This window comes from Panthera leo, chromosome B2, assembly GCF_018350215.1.
Source record: "Panthera leo isolate Ple1 chromosome B2, P.leo_Ple1_pat1.1, whole genome shotgun sequence".
In the NCBI taxonomy this organism is placed as follows: domain Eukaryota; kingdom Metazoa; phylum Chordata; class Mammalia; order Carnivora; family Felidae; genus Panthera; species Panthera leo.
In genome coordinates this window covers 37,837,282-37,865,038 of record NC_056683.1, presented here as the reverse complement: position 1 = coordinate 37,865,038, position 27,757 = coordinate 37,837,282, and the positions used below count along the sequence as shown (strand labels likewise).

The 27,757-nt window shown below is 42.7% G+C and overlaps 1 protein-coding gene and 1 long non-coding RNA gene across 8 annotated transcripts in view; one reads left to right on the top strand and one right to left on the bottom strand.

Annotated features, from left to right (window-relative positions):
* Positions 1 to 1,668: 1,668 nt before the first annotated feature.
* KIF6 (kinesin family member 6) overlaps positions 1,669 to 27,757 on the top strand; it is a 385,598-nt gene continuing 359,509 nt past the window's right edge. For 3 of the 7 annotated variants that reach the window (XR_006202589.1, XR_006202588.1, XM_042938644.1), the window contains exons 1-3: positions 1,670 to 1,836; positions 6,239 to 6,348; positions 12,660 to 12,734. Coding sequence is in view for 3 of the 7 variants with exons in the window: in XM_042938644.1 (XP_042794578.1) it covers positions 1,771 to 1,836; positions 6,239 to 6,348; positions 12,660 to 12,734 (251 nt within the window). In the remaining 4 variants the exon portion in view is untranslated. Of the gene's footprint in view, positions 1,837 to 6,238; positions 6,349 to 12,659; positions 12,735 to 22,284; positions 22,583 to 27,757 lie in introns of those variants that run through there. The other 4 variants (XM_042938649.1, XM_042938645.1, XM_042938647.1 and 1 more) reach the window with 4 other exon arrangements.
* LOC122219874 lies at positions 4,404 to 19,056 on the bottom strand. Its single transcript, XR_006202590.1, has 3 exons — positions 18,983 to 19,056; positions 12,242 to 12,381; positions 4,404 to 4,457 (listed from the first exon to the last, which is right to left on the bottom strand). It is a non-coding gene; the product is annotated as an uncharacterized LOC122219874 (long non-coding RNA).

The following is a 27,757-nucleotide window of genomic DNA, read 5'->3' as shown; positions in this document are numbered from 1 at the left end:
ATGTGCTCAGAACACTTACATTGTATGCCTAGAGTTGGAAAAAATCACCTAACACAAAGCCTATTTTATAATAAAGTATTGACCAACTCATGTTAACTTATTGAATACTGTACTGAAAGTGAAAAATAAAATGGTTGTCTGGGTGAGTGTGTAGATTATTTAACCTTGTGATCACATGGATGATTGGGAGCCGTGGTTCCCTGCTACTGCCCAGCATTATAAGATAGTATGATATTGCGTATTGTCAGCCTGGGAAAAGATCAACATTCAGAATTCTAAGTACAGTTTTCTACTGAATGCATATTGCTTTTGCACCACGATAAAGTTGAAAAATTATTGGTCAAACCATCATAAGTCAGGGACCATCTGTATTATGAAGTGGTTATCACAGTAAGGTTAGTTAACACCTCCATCACTTTACATAATTGCCATTTATTTTTCTGGTGAGAATACTTAAGATTTACTGTCTATGTAATTTTCAAGTATATAATACAATATTGTTAACTATAGTCACTGTGCTGTACATTAGATTCCCGGAACTTATTTGTCTTATGACTGGAAGTTTGTGCCCTCTGACCACTATCTCCTCATTATCCCTACCCCCAGCCTCTGGAAACCTATTCTAGTCTCTGTTTCTGTGAGTTCAGTTTGTTTAGATTTTACAGATAAGTGAGATCATACACTATTTGCCTTTCTCCCTTTTAAGTTATTTCACTTAGCACAATGCCCTCCAGTTTCCTCTGTGTAGTTGCAAATGGTAGGATTTCTTTGTTACTTTTTTTATGGCAGAAAAATATTCTATTGTATATGTACATATTCCATTACATGTAGAAGATAAATAATATATAAAAATCATATATACACGTCACATTTTTCTTTATCCATTCATCCACTGATGAGTACATAAGTTGTTTCCATGTCTTGGCTGCAGAGAATGTGGGAGTGCAATGATCTCTTTGGCAACCAGATTTCAAATCTTTTGGATATATTTCCAGAGGAGGAGTTGCTGGATCATATGGCAGTTCTATTTTTAATTTTTTGAGAAACCTCCATCCTGTTTTCCATAGTGGCCGCACAAATTTACATTCCCACTAACAGTGCACAAGGAAGCCCATCCATTCTTGACAGGGCCATTGCATAGGAAATAGTCCCTCTCTCTTCCAGGCTTGGCCTCTTCCCAAACAGAGATAGAAGAGGTGCCTTCCACAGAATCCCATGCCCAACCCCGGGTAACTTGTAACTTCCTGCTGAAAAGCTGCCTCCTTCATCAGACCCTCATCTCTAAGTGGGCAGAGGCAGTTTTGCTCAGCTCGGAATCATCCCCAGCCAACATATTGCTTGTCACAGATCAAGTGACATTTCTTCAATGAATGAATAATAAAAAACAGAATACTTCAGTGTTAAAAAGAGGTGTTGGCACAGAGAAAGAATGGATTAAGGAACCGGGCGAGGCATGGTGGTTGTCACCCCATTAACCACTCTGTAGGCCAGCTGTGGAGCTAAACCTGGTGCCCAGAACTTGACCCGGCGCGTGCGCAGCGCTCTCCGCTCGGCCCCGCCCCAACCCCGCCCCTCAGTACTTCTCTTCAGGCCCCTCTACGGTCAGCAACCAATTAGGGAGAGGAGGCGGTCCCGGTTGGCGCGGTGCTCCTTGGGTAGTGTCCATAGTTACTGTTGCTAAGGCTCCCGCTCGCCGGAAGTGGTGGGATTCAGAAGTTTTGGGAACCTGAGCCTGAGAGAGGTCAAGGGTCAGTGCAGAGCCTGGAGGAGATGGTGAAGCAGACCATCCAGATTTTCGCGAGGGTGAAGCCTACTGTCCGGAAGCAGCAACAAGGGGTACGGGCAGCGAGGGCGCCGGCGCGGCGGGGCCTCCCAGGCAGGGGAGGGACGGCACGCGGGGCGCTAGGCTGGGGCGGGGGGGTCGCCTCAAGAGTCCTGCACACTCTGCCGAGGCGCCCGGGCCGCCAAGCAGACACCAGTGTCCCGCTGTCAGGGTAGACACCCAGGTCACTCTCGCCCAGCAGAGCACCCCACCCCCCCCCACCTCGGGCGCGGACGCCGTGCACAGACCCCCTACGGGCCCCTGGGCACGTGTATTCACGCAGGGCCAACGAGTGCGTTTGCGTGTTCGTGCGCGCACACAGGGACCGCGCCTCAACCCGGTGGCCTTATCGCACCTTTCCTGGGAGCGGTGACGCAGCTCTGTATACTCTGCGCAAAGATGCGCCCAAACGTATGTTTCTCACCCGGGCAGAACGTGTCATCAAGAGATGCGTGTCCATACATGTCTGAGATGTTACAGATAATGTAGGTAGATACGCACCAAAAACATATCTCTGTGGCCCTGCGCACAGTGGACCCTTAGGAATTTGTTGCCTAACTACATTGCATTGTGCAACACAATCATGAACCTGTGACGTATGCTTATTGCAGATGTAGATATTTTTGCATCCCTAAACAACGAATACACATACACTCTTCATTCTGAAAACGTTAACTGAGCATTTACTTGGTGCTTCCTCTAGTGTGCTAAACTCAGAGGTATGGAGAAGGTTAAGTCATTGCCCTTGCCATGAGCAGGGATGTTTGGTGTGCTTCTTAAATGCTTCAAAACCTGGTTTTTTTTCTCCCGAGAAAGAGCATGGTTGTTCTCACCACTCAGGTGTTTTGTCTACATTATCTCTGATTCTCAGGAGAATCCTGCAAGGTTGATGTCATTTTCCTCATTTTGTAGATGAGGAAAGAGAGTCTCAGGTAGATTAAATAATGTGGCCAAGCCATCCACTCAATGAGAGACAGAACACTGATTTTAATTAAGGACTTTTTATTCTAAAGTTCTTAGCTCTTCAGACAAAACTTTTTTTTGCCTCCCAAAGTGGAATAGGTAAGGGCAATCTGGGTCTTACTCATGAGTGCCTGGAATGGGTATATTATTAATAATATTTTATATCTACCCATATGTACAATGTGTATATGTGTAACAGTATATCATAATGTAGCATTTGCCTTGTGAAATTTATGTATTTAAAGCAAGAAATAGACATCTTTGTCATCATTGTCATGAACAGTTTTTCTACTCATGGAATACTTTAAGATGCATGAGAAAAGTCCAAAGAAAATACGTGGCTTTTTTTTTAAGGAATAAAACAGTGTAGAAAGAAACCATTGATATCTTCCCATTTTCTCTTCTATTATATTCACTTACAAGAAGGTTTTTAAAAGTGCATCATCCATACCAAGTGTTTTATATGTAAAGTCCCTATGTACTTCTTCAGACTCTTAGCCAAAAATATGGGGCTTGTCTACATAGATTCAGCAGTGGGAAGCAGGTGCTTCAAGATTGGGGGGAGGGGTGGGAGTGAAGGTGGGGAGGGGGTTGATAGAGAATCTTGGAGGTAACTTTGAACTTTCCCTTTTTTTAAAGTTCAGTGTTTGGGTATTTTACTGTGCCTTCTTTTGCATTTTTTTAAAAATGTTTATTTATTTATTTTGAGAGACAGAGACAGAGCATGAGCAGGGGAGGAGCAGAGAGAGAGACACAGAATCCAAAACAGGCTCCAGGCTCCGACCTGTCAGCACAGAGCCCGACGCGGGGCTCGAACTCACAAACCGTGAGATCATGACCTGAGCCGAAGCCGGACGCTCAACCGACTGAGCCACCCAGGCGCCCCTCTTTTGCATTTTTTTAAGTTTATTTATTTATTTTGAGAGAGACCGAGAGCGTGAGTGGGGGAGGGGCAGGGAGAGAGGGAGAGGGAGAATCCCAAGCAGGCTCTGTGCTGTCAGCCCAGAGCCCGATGCAGGGTTCAAACTCAGGAAACTGTGAGATCATGACCTGAGCTGAAACCAAGGATGCCTAACTGACTGAGCCACCCAGGTGCCCCTTCTGCATTTCTTTGGTGAGGTCCTGTGGAGTGGATTGCTCAATACTCCAGGGAGTATTTGTGGGTCTCGTACTGTATTTTTATAATGGCATATTCTTTTAAAAATTTTTTTTTTTAATGTTTATTTATTTTTGAGACAGAGAGAGACAGAGCATGAACGGGGGAGGGTCAGAGAGAGAGGGAGACACAGAATCTGAAACAGGCTCCGGGCTCTGAGCTGTCAGCACAGAGCCCGACGCGGGGCTCGAACTCACAGACTGCGAGATCATGACCCGAGCTGAAGTCGGCCGCTCAACCGACTGAGCCACCCAGGCGCCCCTATAATGGCATATTCTTACCAAGTTGCAACATTATGCACATACACAAAAATAAGAGAACACAGATGAATGCATTTTGAGTTAGTGTATCCCTGCTTTCCCTTAGACATCCCACTTTTTAGCACCCTTTTTGCTCCTGAGAGATGTATGGTTATGCAGCCTGTAACATTCACCCAAGAGAAATTCAAAGGTATTTTTCTTTCTTTCCTCTTCATTTTGGGGCTCCATGACTTCATTAGTCTTTTTCCTTCAGGCACTATAAAGTAAATGGTAATAATTTATGGAATGGTAACTTAGAAGCTACATTAGACAAACGTCTGATAATTTTAGCAATCGCCATGCTTTTAATTTGTATAGTGCTTTTAATACATTTAAAAACATGGTTACATTTGTCCTTGCATTTCTTCTAATTGTCTTCTAGGTATAAAAATCCCACTGTGTCTCAAATTTAAGTATCGTTATGACTAAATGTAGAAAGTCCCTTTCTGGCTGAAAGGGACTTTTCTTTAATGCCTCAAAGAATGGCTTAATCAGAGAGGTAGAGGGTCACTCTTCTTATTGTAGTCGATGGTCCTTTCTGTCTTGTGAGCACTGAGTGTTACAGAATTTTTGAAAACGTGTGACTCACATTATAAGGAGTGCCTCACTCTTGTATGTTTCATGTCTTACACACCCCTTTCACTCACCTGTGTAGCCATTAACTTTTTTTTTCTTTAAGTGTAGTGCCCCACAGGATATAATTTTTAAGTGTCTCTTGAGAAAATCTAGCCATGGAAAGTCTCAGACCTGATGCCATTACTTTCTACAAATAATTTTATTTTACAGGATGACTTTTCTGCATGAATTCTTCACGTTTTAAGTGAGAGGGTTCAATAAAAATCTGCTTAGGAACATTATTTAGACTTTTGGGAGATTCAGGCAGGCTTTTACTTGTTTAAGAATATGACTTTTCCCCCATAATCAAGCATCTAAATGAGTCTTAAACAGGAAATATTGCCTGTCAGAAAGAATTTTATTTCCTGGTGAAAGACAAGAAGTCTTTTTTCAAAAAAAACGCTAAATCTAATGACTAACATTTTTTATGGTGCATTACAAAATGCTTCCATTTCCATGACATCATTTATCCCCACAGCAATCTTGTAAGGGAGGCAATTCTGTTTTCCTCATTTTATGAATAAAGGAACTGAGATTCGGAACGTGGTGGCTGGTCATGCAGCTGGTAAATTGAGCTCAGTGTTGGATGCAAGTCTGTGGGTACCAAATCTTACACTATTCTTTATTCCACATGACTTCTTTATAGGGTTGAGTCTTGATTTTCCTGGCCAGTAAATAAAGGAGTAGGTAACCAAGAAGAGAATCAGAGCATTTACGATTGTAAGGGGGTTGGTGGAGACCCTTCATTTCCATATCACTTTAGAGAGGTTAAGTGATTCCTCCCAGGTCCCTTACTAATTAGTGGCTGAACTGGGAGGAGAACCTTGAAGGTGACATCAAAGACATGAATTACATATGTCTTTTGAAACCACATGTCTTTTATCAAATGCCTGAATATGTCTCACGGAAACTTGGGCTGCTTTGAATATAACTTGAATTAGAGCATTCTTGTGAGCTCCCTGAGAAGTCCCAGACCCAGTCCTTTGATCTGCCTCGGCCACTTTGTAAATGCTCAGAAATGCTTGTTGGTTGTAGTAAGATGTTAATTGCTGGCACATAATTCCAGAGCAGTACTTAGATTGATGTCCTGCTTTCAGAACTATTAGACAGAGACACTCAAATGCTCAAATTGGAATATTAGATCATTCAAAGGTGAGCTGAGCTTGGGTAGAGCACCAATTTAGGTTTTACCTCTTTTCCAGTTCTGTATATTTGTTTGAGTCTGCACACAATTCAGAGGCGAAGTATCCAAATTATACTATGCTATGGTCTATCTTGAAAGTATAATTTTTGTACAATCACAGTGCCTATCATGATAACATGTTCATAGTTCAAGCCTTAATTTTACCGTGATATGTTCATTGGTTGTCTTCATGTTTGCAGATTTATTCCATAGATGAAGATGAAAAATTAACACCTAGCTTGGAAATTATCGTACCTCACGATTTGGCAGATGGATTTGTGAATAATAAGCGAGAAAGCTACAAATTTAAGTAAGTTTATCGTTCTCTTTCATTTGTGTTTCACTATGGAACTCTTGTGGTGCATTAATATGCACCGTGAAAGCATTAGTACCATTTCTCAGGGGAGAGTGTAGTGTGGTTCTCGATCTCCTCCAGTAGGTAGATTTCAAATTGTCTTTTCATTGCTGTGCCTACAGTTGAAAAGAGGGTGTATTTCTCTATCCAAGATGCTGTCCCAAGATCCCAGCCTTTCTTTGCTGCATCCGCTTATCTAGTGTTGTCCTTTTCCTATGTGGCCTACTATGGTTTGACACTTACAGGAAGCTCAGTGTAGGACTAAACTTTATTAAAGTCAAGGACTTATGTGCCCTGTATAGATGAACCTTCTTCACAACATAAATGATATGTGGACCTCATATGCCCGTATGTATGCTCCATATCGGTATTGTCTAAGGTAGTGACCACTAGCCCACAGGTAGCTCTTAAGCACTTGAAATGTAGCTGTTGCCTGAATTGGGATGTGCTCTAAGTATAAAATAGATCAAGGAGTTTTGAAGGCTTAGTGTGAAAAAAAAAAAAAAAAGAAGAATGTAAAACATCTCAAGAATTTTTTCATATTGATTGCCTATTAAAATGATAACACTTTGGGAGGCGCCTGGGTAGCTCAGTCGGTTAAGCGTCAGACTTTGTCTCAGGTCATGATTTCGCGGTTTGTGGGTTCGAGCCCCGCATCAGGCTCTGTGCTGACAGCCCAGAGCCTGGAGCCTACTTCGGATTCTGTGTCTGTCTCTCTCTCTACCCCTCCCCACTTGTGCTCTGTGTCTCTCTCTCTCATGAAATGAATGAACATTAAAAAAAAATGGTAACGTTTTGGCATATATTGGATTCAAAGCAGATTATTAAAATTAACTTTACGTGTTTTTTTCTTAAGAAAACAGTGGCTACTGGAAAATTTTAAATTACATATATACTCACATTTATGGATTGCATGATATTTCTTTTGGACACTGCTGAACTGTAGGGATCAGGTGCAACGTACCCAACAGCCACCCCTAGATTGTCATCAGTGCCTTTGGTCCAGATTCTCTTTGAGTAGCCAGTCTTTGAATTGGGGCGGGGGGGGGGGGGGGGGGGGGGTTGGTGTGGTTTGGGCTACTTCGTGCTGCCTTTATTCTGTAGTTTCAGATTGTGCTGGTTTCTTTCATGCCTACTTTTGACTTTTAAAGCAGTTTGAGCCCAAGTTAAAGCCATATTTGATCTCTGCCTGAATTTAGGGAGTGGATTTCTGGGTCCTGCTGAAAGAATCCTAATTGCTGTCTTGCATTTCTCTCCAGGCTGCTTTTTTTTTTTTAATGTTTATTTATTTATTTTGAGAGACAAAGAGAGTGGGGGGAGGGGCAGAGAGAGAGGGAGAGAGAGAATCCTAAGCAGGCTCAGTGCTGTCAGCGCAGAGCCCAACATGGGGTTTGATCTCATGAACCATGAGATTATGACCTGAGCTGAAACCAAGAGTCAGACGCTTAACCAACTGAGCCCCCCAGGTGCCCCTCTTCCCAGGCTATTTGCACGGGCCCTGTTTTAATAGTTTCTGCTCCTGAGCTTTGCATAAAACCCATCCAGATATTGTTTATGGTTCTCTCTTTCTCTAATTCTTATTTATTCCTCTTTATTTATGTATGTCTCGTGTAAGTTCTCTTTGGTCTTGACAGCTTACCCTTTGTGCCTCATTTATATATTTCTCCTCCCACCTGTACCCCATCTGCTTGTGTCTCCTTGTATCATAAGCAAAGGTGGGATCACTAGCACGTGGTTGCAGAGTGAGGTGGTCCTCACCCTGTCTTTTTGGCTTCCTGTTGCCTTTTGTTGTCTTCTTTAAGGAGTAGGGTTATAAAACATGACTTATTTTTTGTGAAGCGGGCCATTTCCCACTGATGTAAGCATGCTGTAAGCCTACTTGGGCTTTCATGACAGCTGGGCAAAGACCGTCTCTAAAAAGCCACAGTTTGCTGAAACAGTTTATTCAGCATGATTCTATGTGATTGTTAGGAAGCGATTGGCCATGTCTCTATCTATGCGCCCTTTCCAAAGTATTTTTTATATTATGTAGGTACAAATAGTGCCTTTATTTTTTTTTTTATTTTTATTTATTTTTGGGACAGAGAGAGACAGAGCATGAACGGGGGAGGGGCAGAGAGAGAGGGAGACACAGAATCGGAAACAGGCTCCAGGCTCCGAGCCATCAGCCCAGAGCCTGACGCGGGGCTCGAACTCACGGACCGCGAGATCGTGACCTGGCTGAAGTCGGACGCTTAACCGACTGCGCCACCCAGGCGCCCCCAAATAGTGCCTTTAAACATGTTCATTGAAAAAGTGTTATTTGCTGGGGCACCAGCTCAGGTCATGATCTCCTGGTTCATGAGTTTGAGCCCTGCATTGGGCTCTGTGTGGGACAGCATGGAGCCTGCTTGGGATTCTCTCTCTCCCTTTCTCTGCCCCTTCCCCACTTGCACACACTCACTTGCACTTTCTCTCAAAATAAATAACAAATAAGCTTTTTAAAAAAGAAAAAGTGGGGCACCTGGGTGGCTCAGTCGGTTAAGCGTCCGACTTCAACTCAGGTCACGATCTCGTGGTCTGTGAGTTCAAGCCCTGCGTCGGGGTCTGGGCTGATGGCTCAGAGCCTGGAACCTGCTTCGGATTCTGTGTCTCCCTCTCTTTCTGACCCTCCCCTGTTCATGCTCTGTCTCTGTCTGTCTCAAAAATAAATAAACGTTAAAAAAAATTAAAAAAAAAAACAAAAAAAGAAAAAGTGTTATTTGCTTATTTTTAAAGTTTATTTACTTCAAAGGAGAGAGTGAGAGAGAGCATGAGTGGGGGAGGGGCAGAGAGAGAGAGAGAGAGAGAGAGAGAGAGAGGGAGAGAGAGAGAATCCCAAGCAGGCTCCACAGTGTCAGTGCAGAGCCCAATGTGAGGCTCAAACTCACAACTGTGAGATCATGACCTGAGCTGAAATCAGAGTGAGGTGCTTAACTGACTAAGCCACCCAGATGTCCCTATTTGCTTATTTTTAATCCTCTTATTCATTCTTTCTAAGTCTCTAGATTAAAGATATTGGCTTTAGTATTTTAAATAAAGAGATTAATCAAGTATTTAACTTTAACCCATGTTCGGAGGTAAATATTTCAGCATTTTAAGGGTGTTTTTTCCCTAGAAAATTCATTCATTCAATCAACCAATATTTATTGACCCTCCACTGTATGCCTTATAATGGCTAGGAATACAGCAGGGAGCGCAGCAAAAGCCCTGCTCCCATGGTGCTTACATTTTAATGCGAGGAGATGGTTAGGCAGATCAGAAGTGCAGTATATATCAGAAAGTGTAAAGTGCCATGGAGAAAACGTATGTCAGGCTGGGGAATAAGGAGTGCTGGGAAGAGGGGCAGCAAAGGGGAGGGATGGTTCCAGTGTTCATAGGGCAGTCAGGGAAGGTGTTATAGGAAGCTGCTAGTTGAGCTTGAAGGAGGGGAGGAAGTCAGACATTCAGCTAACTGAGGGATTGGGATTCCAGGCAAAGGAGATGCGAAGAGTGAAGAGCGAGTCCCTGAGGTGGGAGAGTGCTGGCATGTCTGAGGCAGAGTAAAGGGATCTGTGTGGCTGCAGGAGAGTGAGCAAGGGGAAGAGAGGGGAAGAAGAAGGTTAAAGGGGCGACAGAGTGACCAGATCGTAGGGAGCCCTGTAAGTCACTGTAAGGATTCTTTTGGGGGAGAAGTCATCGTAAGCTTTTTCTTCCCAAAACGTTATGGGAAGGTAATGGAGGGTTTTGAGCAGAAGAATGAAATAATTTCACTTACATTTTAGCAGGATCATTTCTCCTGGCATGTGAAAATAGACCGTAAGATTCTACTCAGACAGCTGTTTCAAGAGAGACCAGGCAAGAAACTATGGTAGCTTGGGCTGGAGTAGTAGCAAGTGGAAATGTTGAGAAATAGGTGGATGCTAGATGTATTTTGAAGGTTAGAGCTGACAGAGTTGGCCGATGGGTTGGATATAGAGTGTAATGGAAGGAGAGGGGTCAAGGGTGCCCTAAGGGTTTTGGACTGAATTTTCAGAAGGATGGAGTTGTTGTTTGCTAGGATGAGGAGGGTCAGTAAGAGCAAGTTTGGGATGGGAAGAGATGAGCATGTGCCAGATTTGCCCTGAAATTTACAAAGAGCCTACGCAACTTCCTGGTAAGTGAAAGGACCTCCAAGGAATCAGGACACTTAAGGTTTGTCTCAGGGAGCATTATTGATTAGCTCCAGGGCCATGCGTAAATTGCTTTATCTCCCTGGGCCTCAGGTTCCTCCTCTGTAAAAGATTCCACCGAACTTCTTAAGCTCTGTGGTTCTATTTTGTTCTTCCGTGGTTTTCAGAAGCTAGTTGATCATAATGGCTCTTCAAATTACTATGTAACTACATTATATAAAATAAAATATTTTGGGATGATGATATTTGGTCTTTAATTAACATTGTATGATTTATTGAAATGCCTGCCATCTCTTTGCATGGCGGTGGATGTAATTCCTATTAGGGAGGTGGAGTTGGGAATGGCTGATTGATTCCCTCAGGCATCACCAGCCTGGTTAAAGAAGCAAATTGGCCTTATCATCATCATCCTCAAAAGTGCTGTTGGGTCTGTGCTCAGGTGAGCATTTGAACAGCCATGTCCCCGGTGTTAGGTCAGCATTCATATCCGAAGGGGTGCACCTCATGGGTTTTGAGTATTCTGGGCACAGTTGGTAAGTACTACTGTCTAAGATAAAATCTTGCCTGCAAAATGACATGGTAGCCAGAGGGTCTGACAGTCTCTCTTTGTATGGTTTCATTGTTTGCTTCTTCAAAAGGGAGGTTGAGAAGCTCTAAGGAACTTTTGAAGTTAACGTTGATTAAAGACAATGAATTTCATTCCATTTAGATTTCCCACCCATCTCCAGGCATCCTTCTGAACTCCTTCATAGGGCAAATAGTCCCACATTTCATGTAGTCTCTACTGTAATTGAACATGTGTCCGACTCACTTGTGAGTCACAAGTGAGACACGTAGACCAAAGGTTCCTAAGCCACTCTGAAAGCTGCTTCAGATGCCCTCAACATGTTTGTTTTACAGGTTTTGCTTTAAAGCCACACCACCCCTAATTTTGATTTTGAACAAATTTAAATACGCAGGAGAGGTAGAAGAATAATGTGATTGCCTCTCCTCTACGCTTGGTGGAGGATTCACCAATTGTTAACATTTTGCCCTATTTGTTTATGCTTCTCTTCTTTCTCTCCCTTACTCCCCCTCCTCCTTTCCTTCCCCATTTCTCTCTCTCTTACTTTCTTTGTGATCTTTTTTTAATGTTTATTTATTTTTGAGAGAGAGAGTGCGAGTGGGAGAGGGACAAGAGAAAGAGGAAGAGAGAGAATCCCAATGGGCTCCACGCTGACAGCAGAGAGCCTAATGCGGAGCTTGAACTCACAAACTGAGATCATGACCTGAGCCAAAATCAGGAGTCAGACGCTTAACCCACTGAGACACCCCGGCACCCCTGTTCATGATCTTGTAATGAGGACCATACTTGCTGGTAGCACCTTCCCACACTATAAAAGAATATTGTGTGTCTCCTACCCAGGTTTCCCACTGTGCCTGTGCCCCTGTACCAAGCTCAGTGCCATTGGGAGAAGAGCAGCATTGACACCATTCTACCTCCCCGAGGCCCTGGCCTGGCCAATCTGATAAAGCCTTTTCTTTGCAGGACAGGTCTGTCTTCATTTACTTTTTGACTTTTGATTCACCATCAACCAAATGGGACAAAACTATCCTGCAAATTAAGTCACTGAGGCAGCGCCCATTAATGGAAAATCAACTTCAGTTCACGATTTTAAAACTAAGTTCTATAATCATACATTTCACAGCTGTGTTCTTCCCTTACAGGTCAGACATCAGAAGTTCTTTGGGTGTTTACATCCTGTTCTTGGGTTTCCATTTCACGCACTTATCTGGATTTGAATTTGATGCCAGTTGCAGACACTGTCCCTCTTGAGACCTAAAGAACACACAGTTTATTATTTGGTTCAAAGCTGCTGCAGTTTTTCAGAGGGATTTATTGTGCAGATCTTGTCAAAGCAATACTGTTTACCCACCATGTGTATACAGGGGTACAACAGTGCAGTGTGGTTGGGACTACAGGGCAAACATTGTGTTAGGTTAGGTAAGCCCAGTGATGTAAATATGGGGTCATTTACAAAGCTTTTGGGAAAAAAGTATTAATCCAATTGTGTTTGAAGCTCAGCCTTGAAATAATCACCACTCTCATATTTGCAGATTTCAAAGAATTTTTGATCAGGGTGCAAACCAGGAGACCATTTTTGAAAACATTGCCAAACCAGTTGCCGAGAGGTAGGATTTCCTATGTTTTGTTCGATGGGTTAGTGGTTTTCATCTTGTCTTCAATTTTCAGATAATTGTGGTAATGTCCTTTGGTGTATCAATTATATACTCAGGCTACAGGGCATGTCATGATGATAGTATTAATACCTTCTATCCATGTAGCTGTTTGTTTTAGATTTAGAAGCTGAGCCTCAAGACAAACCAGTGAGGTAGACAGAATAGCCATTATTACTCCCATTTTTTTTTTTTTAACGTTTATTTATTTTTGAAACAGAGAGAGACAGAGTATGAACAGGGGAGGAGCAGAGAGAGAGGGAGACACAGAATCCGAAACAGGCTCCAGGCTCTGAGCGGTCAGCACAGAGCCTGACACGGGGCTTGAACTCACGGACCGTGAGATCATGACCTGAGCCAAAGTCGGACGCTTAACCGACCGAGCCACCCAGGTGCCCTTATTACTCCCATTTTAAAAGATACATACCTCTCTGAGGATTGGAGAGATTAAGTGACGTGCTCAGGATTGCATGGCTAGTGGTGGTGGACTCCTGGGTGGTTTTCTGTTAACTGCAGGGCTCTTTCATCAATACAGCATTTCAAACATATGGTTGGAGGGATGAAGGATGAGGTATGGGTGACACCTGGGAGGCCTACTAATGGTTGACCCAGCTGTACCTCAGTGTAATAACTACTTTTCAAAGCTTGGTCCTTAGTTCTTACATCCCTTGTGTTTCTACGTATTTAGACAGTTCTAGGCTACTGACCGTTGGAACCAAGCTCACATGAGAATACCCAATAAATCAGAATGCCATTGTATTAGTATATATTGGCAAAGTCTCTTTGGGACCAGACGCTCAAAGTCTCTTTGGGACCTTTGGTAAGCACGGTCTCCTCTTGTAGGGAATCTGTATGGGAAACTACTACTACTTAAGGTTATTTTCTGATCCTGACATTAGTTGGATAATTTTGATGATCTCATAATCCCCAAATACATCTGTCTTTATGCTTACAATAAAAAATGTACAGACAGTCCCCAACTTAGGATGGTTCAGTTAATGATTGGTCAACTTTAGGGTGGTGTGAAAGTGATAGGCATTCAGTAGAAATCCTATTCTGAATTTCGAATTTTGACCTTTTCCCGGGCTGGGGATACACAGCACAGTGCTCTCTCATGATGCTGGGCAGAGGCAGCGAGCAGAGCTCCCTGTCAGCCACATGATCACAAGGGTCAGCAACCAATGCTCTTACAACCATTCTGTCCCCATATAACCATTCTGTTTTTCACTTTCAGCACAGTATTGAATAAATTACATGAGGTGTTCAACACTTTAGTATAAAACAGGCTTTGTGGTAGATGTTTTTAGCCACCTGTAGGCTAATTAAGGTTCTGGGCACACTGAAGGTGGGCTAAGCTGAGCTATGATGCTCGGCAAGCTAGGTGTATTAAGTGCATTTTCAACTTAGGGTATTTTCAACTTACTGTGGGTTTATCGGATGGAACCTCATTGTAGGTGGAGGAAGATCTATACCTGCTAAATAGACCCATTTTTAATTCCACTAATCGGTGTACCCTCTCCCACAGACATTGCTGGAAACTCATTGTCACCTTTTGTCTTTCAAACTCCTTTGTTTTATGAATCTTAAACTAAGTCTGTCTCTTTTAATACAATCTTTCTCCACAGTGGGTGAAATACAGTTGAGTAGGCTTCGGCTATTTTAGTTGCAGTCACAGTTCAATAACCTCTTTAGGTTAAATTCAGATCTCCTTGGCGTGCCTGGGTGGCTCAGTTGGTTAAGCCTCTGACTCTTGATTTTGGCCCAGATTATGATCTCGTGGTTCAGGAGTTGAGCCCCACATTGGGGCTGTCAGTGCGGAACCTGCTTGGGTTTCTTCTCATCTCCTTTCTCTGCCCTTCCCCTGCTCATGCTTGTGCGCGCGCTCTCTCTCTCTCTCTCTCTCTCTCTCGCAAAACAAATAAACTTGAAAAAAAATTCAGGATGTCACACTTGTCTAAAATTCTCTTCCTTTTAGTCATCTTTTGGGTTATGTCATTTTTCAGATAGCTGACCTTATTTTGAAATTTCCTAAAATCATTCAGGGAGGGAGCCTTCATTTCGGTTTCCTGGATGTCTGGTATTTCTTCTCATTACTAATGAGCTCTTCCATCTTGAGCCCACCTCCCCTCCAGCTCTTGTTGGGTCTCTGGGCCTGGAATCATCTTCCTTCAGAGATCTGCATGGTTGTCCTTGAAGTCTTGCTCCTTTGTCAGCTTCTCAGGAAGGCCTTCCTTTATTAGCTGCATTTGAAATTGCACTCCCTTTCACCCTTCCCCATTTTATTTTTTTTAGCACTTATCACCATCTGACATTCTACCTAGTTGGGTTGTTTATTAGTGTTCTGGTCCATCCTCCTCTAGAACAAAAGCTCCACAAAGGCTGGGATTTGTTTTGTTCACTGACTGGACAATGACACCCAATCCGATGATGATGAGATTTCAAGAATGACAGGCATTTTCATCCAGGCTGCCCAAGTTGTTCCTAGTGGAGCCTGTCTTTCAGCAATAGGAAACATTCTTCTTTGTCCTTTTTAGTACTTACCTCCTTGTATCCCATTTTTCCTGAAAATATTTTTGCTATTTTATTTTTTTCTGTTAGCCTTTATCTAGTTTATCTTTCTCGATCTCTTAATTCAACTTCCCTGTGACCTTTTGTTTTACTCTCTAAGTAAAAAATAGCTGGCCTTTGCTTTTCAGCCACACTCAGAGCCCCTGACCTGTACTTGGCTATTTGAACCTGTTTGTATCTATTATGATTATGATAATGATGTTTGGAGCCATTCTTCCGATTTTAATTTATTTTTTCCACTTACCATACTTTCCATTTTTTCCTCTTTTGCTGTTTGCTGGTTTGACTGTACTTGCCACTGCTGCTGATATCCATTTTCTCCCTCAAGGTGTACGTTGTACTTCAGCCACTCCAGTGTTGTTGAAGTTCAGATATTTAAACTCATTCTTTTGTTTTGTTTTGTTTTTTGTTTTCCCCTCAATATCTAAAGTTTCTCCCCTTGTCTGTCTCTCACTTCGCACACTTTCACTTTGCCTTTCCTCCTTTTACAATCTCCAGTGTTGGGACCAGCTGGTAACTGCATTCTGGATTGTTGTTAATCATTTTTATCATCAGCCTTTATTCGTATTTATCTCTGAGTGAATATTTGTTTCTTTGCTTATCACTGTTTCTTATACTTATGTCTACTTCTTGGATTCCTTTTGAGTATGGCTGGTAATCATCCTCTAATAATTTCTTAGAGAGTTCAAGACTGGGGAACTTTTGGAAGCTTTTCATCCCCTTTCACAGTTAAAATGGAATTTGGGTATACAATAATTCTAGCTTAAACATTCCCTTCTCGTGGGGCGCCTGGGTGGCTCAGTCGGTTAAGCGTCCGACTTCAGCTCAGGTCATGATCTCATGGTTCATAGGTTTGAGCTCCACGTCGGGCTCTGTGCTGACAGCACAGAGCCTGCTTGGGATGCTCTTTCTCCCTCTGTCTCTATCCTTCCCCCACTTGCTTGCTCTCTCTCAAAATAAATAAATAAACTTAAAAACAATTTCCTTTCTCTTGTAACTGTGAAGACACTGCTCTATTGCCTCTTTGCCAGCAGTGTTGCTGAAGAGATGTCAATGTCAATCTGTATCTTAGTTCTTAGGAAATGCCTTTTTTTTTTTTTTTTTCCCTTTTCTGGACGTTTTTAGGATGTTTGGATTTTGTTCTTTTTTTTAATGGAATTTCATATCAGTGAATCCCTTGATAGTCTAGGTATGGCTATTTTTTCATGTATTCATGTATTTTTGTCTCATTCAGCCATTTCTGTCTGAAAACTCGTTACATATTCAAGCTCGAGTGTTAGGTTATCACACTGTTAATATCTTTAATAATTAACACAATAATTCCCTTCCCTCCAACTTATTTTTGGAACTTGCTTCTATAACTAGCACTTCTCTCCTCCCAATATTATAACTGTCCATTCATAGTCCCCATCTCTTTGTTTTTTGGTTCTGAGTCCTGAAAGAATTTGTTAGCTCAGTGTTTTATCATGGTAATTTCCTTTTCAGCTGTGCTTTTCATTCTTTGTCACCTGCCTTTCACATTTTTAATTTTAGCAATTTTATTTTTCACTTCTAGGAGATAGAAACAAAGTCTGTTCTTGTTTATTGATATGATATCCTTCCTTTTCACTCTGAAGACAATTATTATCTTCCTTTGAATTGGCTTTTTTTCTATATACCTTTTTTTTTTAATGTTTATGCTCTACTATTGCTTTCCTCATATTTCATATTTCCCTCAGATACGTATTTCCCTCAGGTACATATTTCCCTCAGATATTTGATGCTTTTAAGAAATACTTGCTATTCCCCCATGAAGATTAGTCTTCAGGAATACATGCTCAACAAAAATCCAGCCACTCAACTCGGCCCTTTGAAGGCTGTTCTGTTGGGTTAACCCATTGTAGCTTAGTCCTGGTACTGTATACAAATAAAGCTAAATAAAATTAGTGCTATTTCTTTCCAAAGTTGTGTAATTCAGGAGCCTTACTAATTTAGACTCATCTTTTCCTACTTAAGTCAAAAAGTGACGTGATTGCATGACTCCAGAACTGCATGCCAGTGGTGAGAAGTTATAAAACTTTACATTTGTGTCACTGGAAATTAAGTAAAAGAATCCTTGTGGTTAGTTGTTTATTATTTAGTACATCCCCCCTAGGAAGCATTTTATCATTCTTCCTCTTTTGAACTTTGATTTTTCTGAAATATATCCTATGCAAAATCAGCCTTTTATCATATTAATTCACTCATTGGTTTTGGACTAATTTTTTATAAAGATAAAATTTAGTAGGTGTGCAAGTGTGTGTAGTATATGGTATTGCACCATATGACAGAGCTTGTAGTTTTTTGTTTTTAATTTTATTATTGAAGTATAGTTGACATACAATATTGTATTCATTTCAGGTGTAAGGAACTTGTGATTTTATTTGATATCTCACTCAGTGTTATTCTTCTCAAGCTGGGGTGCATCTATCTTGGGAGGATGTGGTGGTCTATCAGGGGATGCCTGAAGCCACAAGCCAAACCTGGCACATCATCCTGGAGGGTGAATCATCACCTGGAGGGTGAATTTTAGTGAAAAATTTAAGGAGAGAATGTTGAAGTCTAAACTTTTCTGAGGTCCCATCATATGCACTTGAAATTCAAAAGAATCCCAGGTCTTTGTGGTGCCTGGGTGGCTCAGTTGGTTAAGCGCCTGACTTCGGCTGGGGTCATGATCTCATAGTTCGTGGGTTCGAGCCCCATGTCAGGCTCTGTGCTGACAGCTCAGAGCCTGGAGCCTGTTTCAGATTCTGTGTCTCCCTCTCTCTCTCTGCCCCTCCCCTGTTCACTCTGTCTCAAAAATAAATAAACAGCAAAACAAAAACAAAAACACACAAACAAACAAAAAGAATCCCAGGTCTTCAGCCAATCTTATGTATTACCTAAAAGCTTGGGGTGTGGGAAATTTTATGTGCAGTGAGTGCTTTTGGAGCAATCTGGAAGTCTAGTGTTTTAGAGGAACGCGGTTTGACCAAAATGAATAGGGTGCACACCGTGAGGGGGACTGGTTGTACCAAAGACAGAGGGCCCCATAGCTGGGCCTGGACAGCCGTAGCACCTGCAGTGCAAAAAGTCCAGCCAGGCTCGTTTCGGAAACGCTATTAGTCACTCTGAACCAGTTCTTCTAACCTTTGATTTCACCAGGGTTGAACAACACCAAGTGCAGCCTTTCAGTTTGAGTAGAGGTTGAAGGGAAAAAGCAACCTCCCAGGGTTACAACCACAGACTTGGAGAAGGACTTTTGAGAGTACTTGAACCTGCTGGGGTTGGGGGGGTGGGGGGTTGGGTGGGGCAGGGCTTGGGAGAGGGCATTTTCTTGTGGGAGGGACAGCCCACACTCCCTCCCGGTAGGGCCAGGGCCACGCCCCTCAGGGCTGTAGCTGTGGCTCTAAGAAATAGGTCCTGGTGCCGATGCTGTTGGTTGTATAGCTTGCCCAGTCCTGCTGCATGAGCAGAGGTAGGGAGGCCAGAATGGGGTAGAAGAGAAGGCGCAAAAGAGTACTTACACACACAAACTGAAATCTTATTGTGGACTCATGCTTCTTCCCCCTCTGGCTCAAACAATGTGGCATCAGTGGAATAATCTGATTCCGGCCTCAGCCCTGTGACAAACTTACCCTGAGACTCTGGGTCAGACCTGTCACTTCTGAATCAGTCATCCCTCGGAGAAAGGGAGTGCAGAACACTCAAGTTTACAGGATTATTTTGAGGCTGAAAGAAATATGTACTATGTGAACTTCGACACCTTCTTCAGTCTAAGTGTTGAAAAAATTAGACATATGTACTCTTCCACTTTAAAAATATGTCCAGTAGCTTATGGCTTCAGACCAAGATGAAGTAAACACACTTCTCTCTACTCCTTTCACTAAGTGTAAGTAAAAACTCTCGGCATTATATGTAAAAGAAATATAAGGAGATTCTGAGAAGGTAGACTGGCCAGGGGACCTCCAGACCTGAGGAATGACATGGGTGTGTGTGTGCGTGTGTGTGTGTGTGTGTTTTGCCTCATGTGTCCCAGACTAGATGCTGGCAAAACTGGCAACCCAGAAACACCAACAGGCTCAGACAAAAATGGAAAGAAAAGTCTGTTCTCTATACCCAGGGGACCAGGAAAGGGACAGCCTAGTGAGACAGAAACTTTTTGAGACTAGTTTCCCTGCTCCACCCAGATACCATGGAAAAATCCTGCCGCCCTACCCCAACAGCAAAGGCCTGGCTACTCGAGGCACCCCATCCCCCACTGCCAGGGTGGTATCAGAGGAGTGGGAAGACTCATCCCCATGTGGAGGTAACAGCTTCTCCCTCTCCCTCTCCCTCCCCCAAGTTGTCATTGGAAGACACATGGGATCCTGGGGTTCACCACCAACCAGCAGTAACAAGGCCTCCCTCACCCTGCTGTGGTATCAGTGAGCAGCAACCAGGTGCCCCTCCCTGTCCTATCCAGGGGCGTGACAGATGAGGCCTAGAAGGGAGCCTGAATTCTCGCCTCCACCCACAGGAATGAGGGCCCCCCACAAGTGTGAAGACTGGGTGGGGAGCCTGGGCCTTCACCCCTACCTGGCAGTGGTGAGGTAGCACCTTGCTGCTCCCACTATCATGTTGTCAGAGGAGGCATGCCAAAAGAAGATTTAAGTATATTCGGGAATCTCATTAACATCATACCTAAGCTACCCAGGATACGTTGAAAATCATTTATCAGATAGGAGATATCAGGAATCTGGAAAATATCAATTTGCATAAGAAGAAATAATCAACAGATGCCAGTATGTAGATAACATAGGTCTGGAATAATCTAGCAAGGATTTTAAGCAGCTATCACAAAAATGCTTCCATGAGCAGTTATGAACATGCTTGAAACACATGAAAAGATTTAAAATCTCAGCAAAAAAATAGAAGATCTAAAGGAGAACCAAATGGGAATTTAGAACTGAAAAGTACAATAACTGAAATAAAAAGTTTGATGGATAGCTAACCAGCAGGAGGGAGAGGTCAGAGAAAAGAATCAATGAATTTGAAGCGGTAACAATAGACATTACCCATTATGGACAATAGAAAGAAAATAGGCTGGAAAACAAAATGAAAAACCAAACCAAAGTGAACAAACCCTCAGGGACCCGTGAGAACTCTAGCAAAAATCTAATATTCATGTCATCAGAGTCCCCAAGGAGAGGAGAAAGAGAGCAGGGTTGAAAAGTATTCAAAGAAGCAATGGCTGAAAATTCCCCAAATTTGGCAAAAGGCCTAAATCTAGAGCTTTAAGAAACTGAGCAAATCCCAAACAGGATCAACTCAAATCCATTCTAGGACAAGTTATAGTTAAACTTCAGAACACTCAAGACAAAGGAAAAAAACCTGAAAGCAAAGAGAAAGAAATGATACCTTACCTATAGGGGGAAAAGTTGAATTATGGAGGCTTTCTCTCTCAAAATAAATAAACTTTATGTTTTTTAATTAAAAAAATTTTTTTAATGTTTAGTTTTGAGAGAGAGATACACACAGAGTGTGAGTGGGGGAGGGATAGAGAGAGAGGAGGACACAGAATCCAATGGAACTCAAGAGCGATGGGATCGTGACCTGCACCGAAGCTGGATGCTTAACGGACTGAGCCACCCAGGTGCCCCAAGTAAACTTTGATAAAAAGAGAAAACTTTAGTGTCATTTGTTCTTCTATTTAGTAGATTTGGTAATCTAAATCATTAGACTAGAACTTCTCCCCCAAGGGACTCAATAAAGTTAATTCCATTAGACATTCACCAAAACATCCCTGCCAGTAAACACTTTATTTTTCTCAATATTGGCTTTCAAGCAGCAAACATTGGTTACCACCAAATTAGACAAGAACCCACTGGCTCCCACAGATCTGTTCAACTTCTGGCCACAGTTTTACTTCACCAGATGTGTTGTTCACAAACACGTACCTGTGCTTGGTGCCATTTCTTGCTATGCTGAAATTTCCTGGTAACATTACATTTCTAGCTTTTGTGATTTCACCATTATTCTTAAATTCAAACTTTTAGCTGTAGCACTTTTAAAATTTTATCCGCAACTGAGAACATGACTTTGTGCTTAAAACCAGGAACACGTGTCAGCTTTTAAAACCCACTGAAATTATAGAAGGTGATGATCTCGAGGTGCTCCACCGAAATCTTAATAAGGGAGAGGGTAATAGTGCCGTGCCACCTGCATTTAGTGAGCTTGCAGAGAGCATGGTAGTCCACCGGATAGGCATAGGTTATATACCAAAGATGCACGTTTAAAATAATGAAATTTACTACTGGAGGTAAAACAAATGAGTCTAAATCCGGATGTCTCTTCTTAGGAGTGACCATACAAGAAATTGCATGAAGCCATTATTTTGCACTGATGACTGTAAGTTAAAGCTATTTGTGATTCACTTGATATGATACCACTAAAAATGGTCTGAGAGTTATATGAAGCACTTTGGCTGTGGGGAGTCTGAGTTCTCTGACAGAGCAGAGACATGTGATGAAAATCACTGGGTCTGTGGTAAAATAAATAGCATTGCTTAAATTAAAAAGATGATAAAAGACACTGACCAGTGGATCAGAGGTGCTCTCGCAGTGATGTGTTTCCTTAGCTAGAAGATACGTGTCTTATGCTGGCAGGCCTCCTACTAACACAGATCTTGAGGGGCGCCTGGATGGCTCAGTTGGTTAAGCGACTGACTCTTGATTTCGGCTCAGGTCATGATCTCATGGTTCATGAGAGAGAGCCCCTTGGGCTCTGTGCTGACAGTGTGGAGCGTGCTTGGGATTCTGTCTCCCTCTCTGTCCCTCCTCTGCTTGTGCCTTCTCTAAACAAACAAACAAACAAACAAATATTTAGAAAACTTAAAAAAAAAAAAAAATAAAGCAGATCCTGAGGCTAAGATTCGTGTGAAGGTAGTGTATTTGGGAGGAGAGCCCAGGACACATGAGCAGGGGAGGAGGGAAGTGAGACAGTGAAGGAAAGGAAGCCATCATTAGGTATGTGAAAAGAGTAGGTGACCACTTTGGGCAGTGGGGACTCAAACCCACTGGTGTTCTCTGGGAGACTGCAAAGAACATGCTTCAGGGCTGTCCCACCCAAGAGCCAAAGCAGCTCCTCTGTGTGTAACCACGCCCATCCATTATTGGCTGAGGGCCACTTCCGGGGTGCTAACACCTCGGCCCTTGTAGCCTCACCCGTACATGAATTAAACAAGCATGGCACACAGGGTAAGTGTGTGGGCAGAGAGCCACAGGCTCTCGAGGTAAGAAGCCATTTGCGTGAATGGGCACAGGGAGCCTTGAGTAGATAAGGGTGCGGGTACTGCTAACTTCTGCACTGCCCACCCACATTTGTGCTCATCGTGGCCTGGAAATGTCTGGGCTGCTCTCCTCAGAAATCACCCGAACAGGGAAACAGATTAAAACGACACCCAAAAGGGACACAAAAACTGGTGTTAATTGTGACTACATTTTATGTAAGATTGAGTTCTGAAAACATTGTGGCACCAGAATGGAGAAATTACCTGTGTGTGTTCTTCCCAGGATTCCAAAGTTCACATACTCAGTATCATTTTGTGCATCAGTCCTTGAGGAGAGTAGAAAAATTGCCTTGTCCAGAAGTAATAAAAAACATTCTTTTTTATATTGCTCTTTCTCAGACACAAGCGTGTTCCTGGCTCAGGGCCTTTGCACTTGCTCCTCCCGCTGCCCGGAACTCTCAATCGCTCCTGTCTTTACCTCCCTGTCCTGCAGGTCTCTGCTCAAATGTCTTCTCAGTGAGGCCTTCAGTGACTACACTATGTAAGATGACAGCCCCAGCGGCCCCACGCTTACCCATCCTGTGCTCTCTTTTTCTTTGTAGCGTGTAACACCGACACAGACTAGACACAGTGTTTACTTGTTACATTTGTTTATTGCCTGCCTCTGCCCACTCAAATGTGAGCTTTGTAAAGGCAAGGACTCTTCGTCTATGTTTGCTGCTGTGTCCCCCGGCTCCTAGCACACCATCAAGTATATATTGGATACTCAACGAATAATTGTTGAGTGAGAGGATCGGTATGTAGAGGATTATCCTTCAGGGGCTGTAGCCTTCCGTTTCTTGCTGAATATGATGTGATGAGCTTTGTTTCTTGTAAATGGGTTTTACTTTTGGTTCCTTCCTGCGGTGTTTCTTGGACAGAGGCCTTTTCAGTGAAATGAAAATAACCCGATGGATAACTGCTTTTTTCTTGAGTCTGGTGGTTCTCAAAGTGGCCCCTGGACCGGCAGCATCCATATCACCTAGGAACTTGTTAGGAATGCAGATTCTCCGGCCTCACCCAGACCTTCTGAATCAGAAGGTTTTGGTTTTTGTTTGTTTATAAAGGTTTCTTTATTTTTGAGAGAGACAAAGAGAGAAAAAGCGTGAGCAGGGGAGGGGCAGAGAGAGAGAAGGACAGAGGATACGAAGCAGGCTCTGCTCTGAGCGCAGAGCCTGGTGTGGGGCTCGAACTCACAAACCACAAGGATCATGACCTGAGCTGAAGTCAGACGCTTAACTGACCGAGCCCAGAGCATTCTGTTTTAACAAGGCCTCTAAGTGCTTCTGTTATACTAACTAAAACTCAGGTTGGAGATTTCATGACCTAAGGGTACTCATTGCTATCTTTCTTTAGTGGTATCTTTCTCAGACACCTGAGATGTACTCCAAACAACTTTACAGTTCTGAAATTTTGGCGTTTGTTTATAATTTAGACCCCACTTATTTCTAAAATAAGTGGAAGCACCTTATCCTAATGCCAGGGCAGGCTTCCTGGGTGTGAGCCCCAGGGGCAGGGCCCCCTGCTTAGAAGGATGCCCGTCTTGGTTTAACACTCTGTTGTCAACACTTACAAGACAATTAAAAAGTAACAGGGAAATCAGAAACTATTTGGCTAAGGTAATTAATTAGTTATGATTAGTTTTCAGGAATTTAAACACTTTCTGTAAAGCAATAGTTGTGGGAGACTGTGTAACACATCAAGACTGGGGACTTTGTCTCCCAACTTTAATACTTGGTAGCTGTGTAGGTTTGGGCAACTTACTGATTCCGTGTCTGTTTTTCATCTGTACCTGGGGAAATGGCACCGTAATAGCTACTTCATTTGCCCTGATGATCAAATGAACTGGACACAAAAAACACATGCCCCAGGACACAGTGTGTGCTCAGGAAGTATTAACTATCATCCGTTTTTGGCTCCTCACCAGCATTTTTCTAGACAAAGATTTTTCATTCCAGTTCAGGATTTTACCAAGTTATGAAGCTTTTCTTTATGGATTTCCCCCCCCCCGACTCTTGTTATATTTGGTTTCTCCTGATCACAAATTGGCAATTTTCTCAGAGATCTTTACTTCAGGACTTGAGAATGCAGTCACAGATGATCCAAAGATATTTCTAGTTATTATTATTCACCTTCTTATCCTCCCAAAGAATGATCTACAAAGAACGCGAATGGAATGCAAAGCCTTCTGGAAAGTCCTGCCTACACAAATGTGTAGTGATTGATTACAGCTGGCAAGATCTTTACTGTAGTTATTTGAATTTACAATTGACTGTCAGAAAGCACAACCATAATTAAAATATGTTGTTTAAATTGTTGGGGAAAATAGGGCAATAAATGTATTCAGTGCATGATCTAAATATCTTCTTCATTTGAAAGTCGCTTTACTTGGAGCACAACTCTTTTAGCAGAAATGTCTGTCATTCTCAGTGAATTTGGCTACCCTTGTGCTTGGCCAGGTGTTTTTGGTCAGATTTTTAATGTACTTCTGGCTAAATAACATGAACAAACTTATTGTTATTTGATAACCACGAGAATACGCTTGATCCCATACAGAGATTTGCTAATCTTACAGCAGATGCACATGTATTCTCTCACTTAGTTTTTACAGCCCTCTGGGTGGACAGATCTGGTTATTCCCCTTTTAGATGAGAAAACTGGGGCTCAGAGCATTTAATTGACTTCTTCAGGGTCATCCAGTAGTAAGGTTGTGGAGCTGACACCAGAGTATGTCTTTCTTTCATAGTCTTTTGAGCCTCAGATTGCTGTATCTCAGAGCAATGGGTTTGTGTATTTCATTGCATTTCACTGAGATTACCCTTGCTAAATTCACCAGTGATGTTTGTGTCACTGAGTCAGTGGGCAGCTTTCAGTCCTCATCCTATTTGACTTTTATGAACATTGAACAGTGTTGACTCTTTCCTCCTGGTTGTTATAAACAGGCAGAACTGAGATGTCAATTCTGTCTCAGCCACTCTTAGGGTTGGAGGTAGGCAGGTGTGGGAAGTGAACTGTGCCTTCCCTTTTACTTCCCACCTCCTGGATTTTTTCTTACTGTACTCCAGAATCCATGATCTTTGTGTGGCCCTTTAACCACCACTGTGCCTTTTTCCTGTGCATTGTCAAATATTCACGTCCTCCAGATGACGTTTCTTTCTTTTGTCCATAAAATGTCTTCGCTCAATGTAGCTATTCTCCGAGGAAAACAATTAGGTTAAATTAACCATTATTCATCACTCATTCAGCTAACATTTATTGAGTGCTAGCTATATATCAGGCACTACAAGTAAATCTTAACTGTCTTGGAGGAATTTTTGTTATACAAAAAGATCCTTGTTTACCAAAATCAGGCCAAGACTGATAGCATTTCAGGCATGGTGATATACTGAAATGAAAGATGTTAAGCTGTGTGTCAGAAGACATTTTCAGCAAGCGTTCAGTCATGTCGTTTCCAAGCCTGTCATCCCCACAGATGCTGATCAGGGAAGACTATCCTACCCATAGTTTCTTAATGGTTGTGACATTGTTCCTGGCAGCTGTGGCCGATGGGGTCAGAAGAAGGAATCTGAGTCAAGGGCCACGATGCAAGGCTTCCCATGGCTTAGCAGGTGGATCTAGGCTAAAAGTGTTACCCAAATAGAAATGGACTGGGGCTGTTTGAGTACCACTCTTGGCAGAATAAACTGGGCAAATATGGACAAAGCGGACTGCTGGAGCAGGAGCAGAAGCTGGAAGACTGAGGTAGAGAATGAGAGTCTGAAGGGGTCACTGTCGACCACACGTTGGTGACAGTTGTGGGTCATCATAGCCTCTGCCAATTTGTAACTGACACATAAGGAGAAGGTCCCAAGTGGTCTAGAGGCCTGGTGGAAATCCCTGCTTCTTTATGTTTTCATTCTCTCATAGTTACCCTGCTTCCCTTAGTTTTTGTTCATTGTGGCCAAATGTATCTAATTAAATCAAGGTCACATTTTATGAATAGACTTGATCTACTTTGTTTAGACCTAATGTTGGCCTGAATAAAAGATTTAGAAATTAGTTTTTCTTCTAGTTTCATTGAGATGTGACTGACAAAATAAAAACTATGTATATTTAGATTGTACAAGATAGTGTTTTTTAAAAAATTACTTTTTGATGATACTGAATGTCAAAAGCAACATGATGGTTGTGTAAGTCACGTTTAATGCTTGAATCTGAGGAGTCGGAGTCCAGTTCTCTAGTGTGAAGTGCAAACTTATATTCTTCACTAGTAACTGCAAGGGAAATGTATCGTGTCATTTCTATGCTCAAAGCCCTTCAATGGCTCCCTCTTTCATTCGGAGAAAAAGCCCAACTCTTTATGACGGCCTAGAACCAGCTCTGGCTGGCTTCATGGACCTTGGCTTTGCAGTCAGTATGTCCTACGCTGAGAAGGGCCCCATGCTGGGTTTAACCCCCCACTGTTGCCATCTTGAAGTTCCTAATAATTTTATCTTTGAACTAGCATTTTGTAAGTGATGTCCAGTGGGAAAAGGAACACATACCTGAAGAGAGGAGGCCCCTGGAGCAGCATGATGTGCACGTGCTTGTGGTCCAGGTGACAGTTGGTATGCACATGGACTTGGGCGTAGCACGCAGCACCCACCCAGTAGCATTTGGCCAGCTGCACACCTGAGAGCAGTCCAGGGTGCTACAGGACCCCGAGGGGGTGGTCACGCTGGGATACGGACCTAGATGGCGGGAGTGACCACCGTAACATCAGCAGAACGGCATCATAGCAGAACAGCGGGGTCTTCCCAGGGGCTTCTCTGGGAGGCTGGCTGTCCTATGTGTCCCCAGAGCTGGCCCTGGCGGCGTCTGATATTTAACGCTCCGGCCTGAGCACCAGAACAGGAACTGCTGGCACTCAGCGTCCAAACTATATCAGTAAGCTATTACAAAATAAAAGTGGACATAAAGCATATCACAGAGTTGGTAGAATTCTTCAAATAGGTTAGAATTTTCAGCTTTGAAAATGCTGCAAGTAAAGCACATGTCCACAGCCTTAGAAACAAATTAAATTTAAGATCTATTCAACAGAAAAGGACGCTATTTGGTTATGAAGCTTCAGATGAATGAATTAATG